Raw genomic sequence first — 11,478 nt, 5'->3', positions numbered from 1 at the left:
GAAGCTTCAAGAGACCAGAGAATTCCAAAGTAACAGTAGGAAGTATCCTAGTCTTTATACAATATAGTTAACCAATCATTTGTCATACAAAAATCACATTGTCTCGCTTAACCCGCCTGAATATTTTCTGTCACTCTATGAAAGCTCAGCTGTCTTAACCCCTCATCTCTGCGATGAGTCTGGCCACCCAGCCTGCAATCACCAAATCAAAACATTTCCCTGCGAAGACGCACACTGCTTGGAAATCAAAACATTTTGGAACTAATGTCATGACTTGAAAACACCTGATTAAGTCTACTCCTTGTACACAAAGAGCTCTTGTACAGCTCAATATGTTTGAACAGACACACAGTTTTAATAACTTATATGTCACGTTTCATGCTTGTCACGTCATGTTTCATGTTTAGTTATTGTCTTAGTTATTTTATTGTCATGTCACGTATTATGTTAGTCTAGTCTCGCCACGTTTTTATGTTTTATTTCTTGTTACGTTTCATTGTCATGTCATGTTACATTTCATGTTTAGTTGTTATGACTTCATTGTTAGTATTGTCATGTTATATAGTTTATTCATGTCATAGTTTTGCAAACTTATGTCACGATTTATGTTTGTTTCATGTTATGTTGTTCTGTTCATTGATTAGCATACACTTTTTTGTGTCTTTCTGCAAACCTTGCATTCATGCTTTTTCTCTCTCCCTTTCTGTCACTCATGCTTCCCTAATTGTTTCAATTTCCCTTGTCTTCTTACTAATCTACTAACTTTAAATCAGGATTGGGTAATACTAACATTCTAACCATGTGTTCATGTTACCTTACGTTTCTTGAGCATGTCATTTACTAATTTACTAATGCTAGGGCAGGACAGGTTTATTACTAACGATTACTAATTATCTTGTTAACTTGTCAATCCTCCACACCTGATTTCCGTTCTCATGCTGCTCTCAAGCTAATTGTCTGCACCTGTCTACACCTGCATATAAGCTCAGTTTCATGTCATGTCTTTGCAAAATTGTTGCCTCCTGTTTTCAGTACACGGTTGAGCGGTTTTCCAAGCCATTGGCTACCCGTTAAGATCCAAGGCTGTTTATTGACTTTGGAGTTTATTGAAGTTTTCTTGACCATTGCCTGACTGTACCACAAACTTTGCCTGCTGTCTTTGTGCTTTTTCCCCGCAGAGCGGACTTCGGTCTTGACTCTTGCACCACCTTCGACTCCGAGCCTGCCTGCCGTCCATCTGCACTACTGCCCCGCTGACAGCTTTCCTGGTTACTGGACGTTTTGCATGGTTTATCGATTTTGAGACCGCCTTCTCCCTCGGTACTGTACTTTGGTTTTGGCTGGATTTTATGTGTATGAACTTAGCTTGTTTTTCAACTACGCTCACTGGACATTCCCTGAATAAAGCCCTGACAGGACTTTATTACATCTCTGTCTGAGTTGTGCATTTTGGGTCCAACCCCCAATGCACCTATCTCATTATGCTGACTTATTCATTTTAACAGCATTAAAATGATCCTTTAAACATTGACTTCTTTATGTTATTGTAGTACTAAACGGCATTTAAATCAAACTTCATAATTATTCTAAAATAAAAGCATTTTGATCAAACTTCAACAGACTCCATGACTGTATCAGGTCTCACTGTCGGTGTTATCATTTTCCGACTGGATGCTTAAATATGGATGTTCAGAATCAACCAAAAAACACAATCGACAGTAGCCTCCTATCTCTGACAAGGGATATGATTTTTTTAGGAGACTGTATACTTTCATATGAAGTGAAAGGAAATGAGTGAAATGGTAGGATATCTGGGTAGTTGACAAATGGAATGGAATACAATTTTTTTTTTTTTGATGATTTTATTTTACATATTTGTACACTATAAATTGTCCACTTTCAGAAAATATAAGTGGTCACCAAAAATGTTCTGTCTTTAATGTTTTTATCAACTTTCTCAACACTGCAGATGTTGTCCTGCAGTGTGACATCACATTAGGTTTAAAATATTAAAAATATAAAATGAATTTTGGGCTGTGAGAATACCCACTATAATTAATAGACACTTGTTTAAATATTTCATCACATACAGTACTGTGCAGAAGTCTTAGGCACCCTAGACTTTATTATATATGTTTACTTTTGTGTGTGTGTTAGTATAAAATAACACATTTGAGATTTCCAAATATTCATTTTCCAAAAGATTTAATTTTACAGACATTTTTGTATTTAATTTAAATAGTAACATTACTGTAAGCAATTGGCTACTTTTTACATAAAAACTTCATCAAGGCTGTCTGAGATCAGAAGCTCTTAACTGAAGTTATTTGATTCAGTTTTGAACTATTCTGCCAAATTACTAAAATGTAATGTAAAATGTATTGTATGTTTATTTAGGACCTTTCATTGAATTATTTTTGAAAGAATCTTATCTGGACAATGTTATACAGGTGCCTAAGACTTTTGCACAGTACAGTATATTTCACAAATCTATAGAATTTATACATTATTTTTTACTCATTTGTTGACGTGACAGCGTTTTTTCTACACAAACGTATTGAATGTTCTCAATTTATTCAAATCTTGGCAGAAAATGCATCAGATTAAGACAATAAACTGATTCAATGTTTTAATTATTAAGTACAGTAACTTAAGCTTGATAAAGTATTATTTCCCATTCTATTAGTGTCACACCATTGGATATAAGGTCACACAGCAGGACAGGACACAAGACAATATAATTTCTTGGTAGGACATATTTAATTAAAACAGAAAACAATATAATTCATGTTGGTAACTTCAATATCAATCAACTGATTTAAAATGCATCAACATTTTCAACTTCTAGCTTTGCTTTAAGCATTTGATTTTCTTTCTCTAGCTTTTTAAGTTTGGCCCTGGACTGCTTTTGACGGCCCCTCTTTGGTGGTTTGGCTCTTAGAGTTGAAGGAATATTTACATCCTGAGATACCAGAACTTCTTCATCAGGCATGTCTATACTCTCAGGTGATGGAGGGGTTAGATTTAAAATGGCTGTTAGATCCCGTTCCCTTTTCCTGCATCTTGCTTTTGAGGACTTCCATTCCACACTTTTCTTTGGTTAGTAGTTTTATGCTGTGTGGTTACTTTCTCCACTGGCCTTCTTTTCATGATATCTGTTAATAAATCAAGAAAAGCCAGCTATTATTCATATTAATGTATTTATATCAATGTAAGAAAGAAATCAACATAAGAAATCACAAATCACTAAAAGTCAGTGTTACTAAGGTAACTTGACTGACTCTACCTACAACATAATTTATTTACTTTCTCATTCTTCCACTATGGATTTCCTCCCTCCTGCTTTGATCTGCATTCATCCTCTCTCTGTATCTCCTTGTCCTCTCTTTACTTGTCATGTCTGAAACAAGCTGATGGAAAAACATTTATTTCAATGGCAATATACATCCAGCATATATGTATACATTATTGGAAAAAAGTTAAAAAAATATTCTATGTGGCCTTAGAAATGAACAAAAATAAACAAAATTATATACTTGTGACGAGATAATTTTTTTGAGGCCTTGTTGCCAATAGTTAGCCTTTAAGCATCTAGACAGGCTTGCTATTTTTTTATACAATTTGATCATTTTTACACTAAAATCTTTTTACATTTATAATGTATGTGCATCACACTGCAGGAGAAAAAAAATGAACACTTCAGTGGTTGGATGAAAACTGTGAAATGTTCTAATTAATAGGAGACTCACCCTCTGATCATGCCATGTGCTTTTCAAGTGTCTGCTGGAAGTCCTGGTGATGGTCTGATGACAAAAGCCCCAAGGGTGCCAGAGAAATTGCCCGTTTAAAAAAATGATATTTTGCGCCACACTGGACTCAATTTTGGTTAGAAAATATAACGAATTGCTATAATATTTTAAGTCAATTACTGTCAGTCATGAAAATAGACCCCTGTGAAACAAAGCCAAAGGCTTTTTAATATATTTTTAGGGCTAATTGTTTTTTTTATTGATGGTTACATTTCTTAGGTCCTGCTGGTTACAGTCACACAGCAGGACATTTTCCATGTTTGACTTTAAATTATTGTATGCACAGTTTACACATGAGGTTGGTTTAGAATTAGTGTTGGGATTTCCGTTTTGTCTTTCCTTTCAGAGCCAGGATCCAGGCTTGTAGACCAGATTTGTTTGATTGTTTCGGGGTGATTATCTCAAACGGCTGGAGATCAGGCAAAAACACTGGCTGCTCGGCAAAGCGAACGTGGCGTGTGTCCTCCCTCCCGTCTGCCATCTTTCTCTGAAAAAGAGAGGCCTGGCTCATTATAAGATCAGGGACACACTTACCGCTGGCTGTGCTTTCATTCACATTTTGTTTAAGCAGTAAATGCAACTGGTGTATCTTTTTAGCCCTATGTTTATCAAGAAGTGGTTGTGAACGATATTGTTGCTTTTTATGCACATTTATTGAAGTCAAGTGATTCTGTGTCGGTGAAGCCACCTATATCATCTATGGAAAGGCTATCCTCTAAAAGAATAACACAATATCAATCTAGCTATCTATTGCAATATGGCAGGTTATAATATTAAATTGGCTCCTGACCTTCTTAATGACCGTTTCACTAGATGTAGATGACTCCGAGTCATGGACTGCAGAGGACTGAAAGGTGGATCGTGGTGGGAGAGGCATCGATGAGTCTTGAAAATCATACAGCGATATCGTATTCACTTTTTCCTCATTTGTGCCCTCTGCTGTCTGCAAGTGAGTATTAACTGAGAGGGAGGAGACAGGAAAGGTTGTGCTGTGCTCATTGTGAAGAATAGACTACAGCTGATTTAAAATATCAAACAATCAGTATTTTCTAATATAAACTAAATATATCCATTTGAAAAGAGTGGATGACTAAATTCAGAGATTACTAAATTAGAATCTCTCCTCAGAGCCTCTTGCTGTGGAATCCTCCTACCTGTGGAATCCCCCTCTCCTGGCTCCACCCTACCGCCTAGCCCTCTCATTGGCCCTCTACTGTTTCTTGTTCCTGAGGAGTGTTCTCTCTTCCTGTTTGAATGGACATGGCTCATTTGGACAGAATAATCCAGAACCTCCACTGGCTGGAAATGGAGATGAAAAGAACTGAGGACAGTTTTGATGCTAATAACCTCACTAAAAATATTTAATACACCTCATTTTCCTTTACACAATTTCTCTTTCATACACTCATACATGCTCACTGAGATGTAATCTCTCTCTCTCTCTCACACACACGCACACACACACACACATACACAAATATTATTGGTGCATTAGCTAGATCTAAAATCATTGCTGCATCAGTAGAATACCAGTGTGATTTACCTTTGTGAAGATCTTGGAAGAAGCCTCTGAAATACATTCCCTTGATTGGTCTCTGGCCTGCACCTGGTAAGACCTACATGAGACAGAACTTGCCATGGACTGGATGAGCATGTGTTCAATGGACTTCTTATTGGCTGCTGGCTGAGTGTTTGTATACAACTTCATGGTGTTTCTGTCCATGATATGGTTGTCTCCTGGAACAATATCCCATTGACTGTCTGTGCTCCAGAACTCAAATGGAATTGTCTGCATTTCACTCATCTCTGGTTGGTTATTATTCTGGTTAGGATGAGTGACACAATCTCCCCCTGTTGCTGATTGGCTTGTGGTCTCAATGGTAAAGGGGCTTCTTCTAACAGACTGAGAATTAGGCCACTCCTCCCCTGTAAAGATGTCTTCCATCAAGTTGGTTGGAGGAAAACTGCATTCAAGTTCATTGAAAGTGCTGGAGACAGACCAAATAATAATATTAGAGAGTGGACAGATGATCCAACTCCATTGCCATTGCCAGGGAATCACTCCCTGACATCTTCTATCTTATCAAATCCCATGTCAATTACATTATAATCCATTGAAAAGCAGACTAACTAACCAGACTACCCAGTTGATCATCATCGTTCAGTTTCACTTTTAAGATAATGTTGCAGAAGCGATGTTAGCGATTTTATTTTATAGGCCACTGCTGTTAGCTATTATTAGGCTTCTTGACAATTAAATAAAACAGCAAATATGGGTTTTAAACCTGTTTTCTGTACGGTAAGTCACACAGCAGCCTTTTTCTATTTAGAAAATTGCTATGATTTTAATAATGACTATATATATTCTGCTCATTCAAATGTAGCCAGTGGGACTTTCGGACCCAGGGGCGAATAGTAAGGGCTTAAATGACGAGGTGCATAGGGGCAGGATTCTTGCGTCATCAGTCAGCTGCTTAGCAAGGGGAGCGGAGTGGAAAGTGCGGTAAATTGGACTAACAGAACTGACGTTAGACCAGGTTCGGCGTCTGCGTGCCCCAGTTGTACACCAGGGGATTGGGAGCCGGCTTGTGAATGAACCCCGCCACTCGTCCTTTTTGCCATTTTGTTTGGACAGCTAGCCACTGTTTTCCCACATGTGAAGTTTGTATATGTTTATTTATTTATATCATGTCTATGAAAATAAGCTATTTTAATCATTGATGTTTTACTATTGACGCAACTTGTTGTGTTTGGGCAGTGTGCAATACCAAGGGTGGGCTGTACTATTGTAATCAACCATTATATGGGGGCAGTGTGCAATATCAAGGCTGGGACAAGGGGAGGTGCCAGTGGGCAGGTGTAATTTGGACAACTGTCTATCTAACTGATTATCTTGGCACTTCATGCACTTTACTTGTTACTACATTACTTGTTCTAAATCTTAATTGGGCTTTGCTTGGGTTCTCATATTTAGTGGGCAGCGCTCGATGCTCAATGTGTTACGGGGACCACCCATGTGGTGTGATTACGATTGGTGTGTATTGACCAAGCCTTTTATGGTTAACATGGTGTCACCTTGGTTGCGGGGCTTGGGGTGTTGAGTCACTGGGGAGCCCTGTACTTATTGTGGATCAAAAGTGGGTTGCCTGTCAATATTGAGCACTGGGGTGCTGCCCAACATTATTTATTGGAATCTTTCATATAAACTTGTGTTTGAGAACTCATGTATGTACCCCTAATACACTGCTGGTCCTCTACACCACAAATATTAATTACTCTGAACGAATGTTATAAATAAAGTATTACTGTATTGCTTTTGATACATCAGCCTCCAATCGTTTCATTCATTTGAATAACACTTGCGTGGGGAGGGATCTTTACTGTAGAGTATCAGTGGGTTCTCCCATCCCCGCCAAATAGATGGGAGTGGCGTAATCATAACATATAGTGGTATAATGGAACTGGGTTATTGTAGCTAACGGCCACACAGACAGCTTCCTTTATTTCTGATGGAAACCCCACCCCGCCCAGGGATTGAGCCTGAAAACATTATGACATTTTTGTGGGCGTGTCTGCTAAGCTGATTCACCGAGAGGACAACCTTTGCCCCTATATGGATTTTCACATCAAAACATAATTTCTCTATGGAAAAAAATCATGGGAGTTTCACATAAGCATCTCCATCAGTCTGTGACTTAAGCTGCCATGTAAAACTTTTTTTAAATCCTGATGCAGTTCTCTCTGAATTCTGGCTCCGCTGTCCAACCAAAATATTTTTTTGTAAACAAAAAGCTAACACTGTAGGCCATGTTATATATGTCTCCGTGATTGGTTCTGTGATAAGGATCGCCAATGCTACCATTAGCCATGCAACATGAAGTGTATGAAGCTACCATTACCCATGTAGCACGGAGTTGTGAAATACTGGGACCACCTTTTTTTAGATAGGATTTGTGAGCACAGGTCCCACTAGAGAACGACCAGCCCTCATGCCACCCTCATGGATAGTTTGGTTAGAAACATGCACACCGGTAGCCTGCTGTCGGTCATTTTGTAGGGCTCTGGCAGTGTTCCTCCTGGAGGAGCTGGACTACATGTGCAACCTGATTGGGCTGCAGGTACCACCTCATGCTACCAGTAGTGACAAGGACACTAGCAGAACACAAAACTAGAGAAGAATCAGTCAGGAAGGAGAAGGAAAGAGCAATTGTCTGTGGCCAGGTAAAACCATTACCTTTTTGGTGGTTGTCTTGTTTTGCATCTCCATTGCACCTGTTGTCACTTTCATTTGCATCAAAGCAGGTTTAACTGACTTGGCGTTACACTGTGATGATTAAGTGTTCCCTTAATTGTTTTGAGCAGTGTGTGTGTGTGTGTATATATGTGTATATATATATATTACATGGATGGTGCAGTGGGTAGCACTGTCGCCTCACAGAAAGGAGGTCCTGGTTTCGAATCCCGGTCATGTAATGTGATAGAAAAAAGGGATTTGAAAATAACGGGGAAAAGAAGACCTCAATAAACAATTAACATCACTCTCTCCCTCGCTTACTCATTCAGACTGAAAGAAGAATGGCAAAAAGGCTTCTTTTTTACCACGGTATCTTCAAACTGGAGAGACTGATTTGCTACACAATCCCCTTGGGCCAATCAGTATTGTCGAGTGAGTTTGGGCAGGATTGGCAGGCTGGTAAATTTACCCAACATGTATGATTTTAAAGGAGAAATGCCCTGGAAAAATATATAGCTATGGGATTCAGCTATGTAACGTGATGTAATGTTTTTTTAACTTTTGAGCAATATTTTGGGGGAAATAAATCTCAAATGTTCTGACAACCCTGTGGTGTGCACACAAGCTTTGAGTGCTGTTATAGTCTGAAAATCATACAGTATGTGGACGCTAAAGCCTGTTTGTGTACTTCTGAATGTTGACATAAGGAAGCAATGGCCCTGAAATGAATTATATGCATGAGACTGAACTTATGAATTTGCTATGACAACTTCTCAAGGAATCTCTGCTCTGTGTTCCTGACAGACCAGAGGCAGAGAGATTCTGACAGTTACATAATCAGGCTCCTGTTGTCTTACCTCATGTGACTTTCAGTCCTCCGTTGAGCCTGAGTGGGAGGGGCATGGTTTGGCCATTCTCTAATTGGTGACTGAGATATAAACTCCTCCTCCTTAGTGGGTGCGTCACTGATATTTTTATCCATAATCCGATGCCAGGTTAAATGACTGGACTGCTAAACAAAATAAAAGTTTAAATGGTTGTGTGTGTGAGTTTGTGTGTGTGTGTGTGTGTGTGTGCATGCATGTATTTCTGTGTAAATGTGTGTGTGTGTGTTTGTACAGTACAGTAATACAAAACTTCCATTGTTTACAAAATGCATATAGGCTAGGCTGTTGAATGGGTGAAATATATTTTACTCTAAATCACAGCAGTCCCTTAGGGAATTATGAGGATATTTATGTGAGTATAAATCATACAGTGTCAAGCAGGAAATCCAGAGGAAAAACTTAAATATCACACTCACCTGTGACTTCTCTTTCTCCTCTTTTCCTCTTTCCCTTACCTTTCCATCTGGCCCGCTCCTTTGCCCCACCTTGTTTTTCCCTAAACTCTTGGGCCTGTCCCTCCACCTGTCCTTTATTCTTTCAGTCCATGTGGCTGTTTTCTGTCCAGTCCGTCTCCTCTTCATCTTGGTGGTTGTATTTTCCCACACATTCTGATGAGGTCTGAGGCTTCCCTTGGTATCGTCCCATTCCACCACACCAGGAGCACCCCCAAAATCCCCCTTCCCACCCCACTCAAAATTTGGGCCCAGTGGAGGGTGTCTGGCCACCATGTTCTGAGTTCCTGAATTGGAGCCTCCAGAGGTATCAACAGGGTTTAGAATGTCAGTGGCAGCAGTAGGATTTCTGGTCTGTTTCAGAGCTGAAGGTGATGTAATGGGGTCACCTACTGTGCTGTCTTCTTGGGAGGCATCTGTCCACTGCTGAGGATTTAAGGGAAGTCCAGATGTGCTCTTTTCCAGAGGTCCAGTTGGGTTGCTGGCATCTGTAGAGTTTTGATCTGAAATATCCCTGCATGGGCCAGGGGAAAGAATCTCCCCCCCCTCCCTGGCTCCATCCTGTTCCTGTTCCAAACGAGGAGGGGGCCCTGCACCCATCCCCCAAGGAGACATCCACACGGGGTCTCTCAAAATAACTGAAGTGCCGAATGAGCTCCCCGTGTTCCATCTGGTCTTGTCACCCACCAAATTGGCAAGTCTGTGCTGATTGTCTCTTTTGGGATTGTGTTCCAACATTGTAGACGGGACACTGTTCCCAAGACGAGCGCCGAGAGGGCCCTGTGTGGAGAGGGTCTCAGGTGTCTCATTTTCCTTTCCCTCTTGGCAATTATGGATAAGTGCATCCAGATGGTCAGGAGGAGGGAGTGCCTGTCTCTTTTCCCACCTGGGGATTCCACTGGTGGGGTCCCAATCCACAGCAAGGGGGAGAGATTCCTCCAAATTATTTATAATCACAGAATCTCCTCCCTGCAGAGACTGCTGTCTGTCCTGATTGTTCTCAGTGGTGAAGGAGGAAGATGAAGAGGAGTTGATCTGCATCCTCTGCAGCAGGGAGAGAAGCAGAGACTGTGTGTCCATGCCTGAGTTTGTTTCAGACATTTAGAAGAGCCAAAGGTGGCTGAAACTGACAGGATAGGAGGCCAACACCTCTCACCCACGATTCTATGACCCTCACACCTCACGTCTGTTCCCCTCACTCGCTGTATCTGTTCCCCTCACTCGCTGTATCTGAGTCCCTCACCCGCTGTGTTTGTCAGTCTGCAAGCTGTAATGTCCACTGACTTTCTGCTCCTCGTCCATACAGTAGCACTCTTCCACTCTCCTGTCTTTTTCTTTCCTTGCTATTTTCTAACTCTAAATCTATGCTTCACCCTCCACCTCTCTGTGTCACTGCCTCCCTCTCACCCTATTTTCTGTCATTGTATCCTTTTCTTTCATTTTCTCTCCCCCTCACTTGTCCTTTTTCGCACTGTCTGGTAGAAGAGAAAAGTTTAAGCATTGTCACTCAACCTTGCTTGGTCTCCTGCTCTTCCCCTCTCTTCTCTATCTGTAGACTCTGTCCAGATTGCATTAAACCTGGTCTCTCCGGCCTGCAGAAGAGAAAAAGTGTTGTGGAGTGTGTGGGAGAAAAGTACTTTATTAAAAGGTTGTCAGTACATTCTTCACATTTCACAGAGAGAACCCGAATGACAGGAAAGCCATGTGAGATAGAGACTAGACCGGTTTAATCCTGTCTTCCTGCTGCTGATGCCTGTGCTGCTTTTGTTTCTATTATTGCAATCAGGGAGTGGCTTTCTTGCTGATATGTCAGTGTCCTCGGAAAGTATGAAGTCCTGTCTGTGTGTGTGTGTCTGCGTGTGCTTGTGTGTGTGTCAGTGTGTGCATGGGTGTGCTGTAGAAACACAAGGGATATCAGAATTGTTTATGAGTTTCAGGCATTTTTAAACTGTGGACCCTTTCAAGTCATACCCCTTTCACACAAAAGCAAGGACCCGGGAATGTCCTGTTTTTGCTGTTGGTATGAAAGGTTTAACCTCGGTTATCCGACCTGGAACTGCAACCCTGTTCACAACCTGGGAATTACTTGGAATAGA

The 11,478-nt window shown here is 40.6% G+C and overlaps 1 protein-coding gene across 4 annotated transcripts; it reads right to left on the bottom strand.

Annotated features, from left to right (window-relative positions):
* Positions 1-1,883: 1,883 nt before the first annotated feature.
* On the bottom strand, positions 1,884-11,001 carry LOC133134661 (uncharacterized). 4 transcript variants are annotated; one of them, XM_061250917.1, is made up of 9 exons: positions 10,895-11,001; positions 9,347-10,426; positions 8,901-9,055; positions 5,353-5,797; positions 4,964-5,108; positions 4,600-4,769; positions 3,750-4,296; positions 3,307-3,410; positions 1,884-3,155 (listed from the first exon to the last, which is right to left on the bottom strand). In XM_061250917.1, the coding sequence occupies exons 2-7, from the start codon at positions 10,421-10,423 to the stop codon at positions 4,120-4,122; spliced, it is 2,169 nt and encodes a 722-aa protein (XP_061106901.1). In that variant the 5' UTR covers positions 10,424-10,426; positions 10,895-11,001; the 3' UTR covers positions 1,884-3,155; positions 3,307-3,410; positions 3,750-4,119. The 4 variants fall into 4 exon arrangements, with proteins under 4 accessions (XP_061106901.1, XP_061106899.1, XP_061106900.1 ...); XM_061250915.1 differs by having other exon boundaries at positions 9,347-10,984; XM_061250916.1 differs by having other exon boundaries at positions 8,901-9,052; positions 9,347-10,984.
* Between the last annotated feature and the right edge of the window lie 477 nt (positions 11,002-11,478).

This window comes from Conger conger, chromosome 8, assembly GCF_963514075.1.
Source record: "Conger conger chromosome 8, fConCon1.1, whole genome shotgun sequence".
NCBI lineage: Eukaryota > Metazoa > Chordata > Actinopteri > Anguilliformes > Congridae > Conger > Conger conger.
The sequence above is the reverse complement of the archived record's forward strand: the minus strand, read 5'-3'. Positions and strand labels throughout refer to the sequence as shown.

Coding starts and splice junctions, on each gene's coding strand:
- LOC133134661 (XM_061250915.1), bottom strand. CDS start 10,483: ATGTCTGAAACAAACTCAGGCATGGACACACAGTCTCTGCTTCTCTCC. Junction 4,770..4,963: donor AGGAGAGGGGGATTCCACAG/GTAGGAGGATTC, acceptor CCTCCCTCTCAG/TTAATACTCACTTGCAGACA. Junction 4,297..4,599: donor GTGAAACGGTCATTAAGAAG/GTCAGGAGCCAA, acceptor TCTCTTTTTCAG/AGAAAGATGGCAGACGGGAG.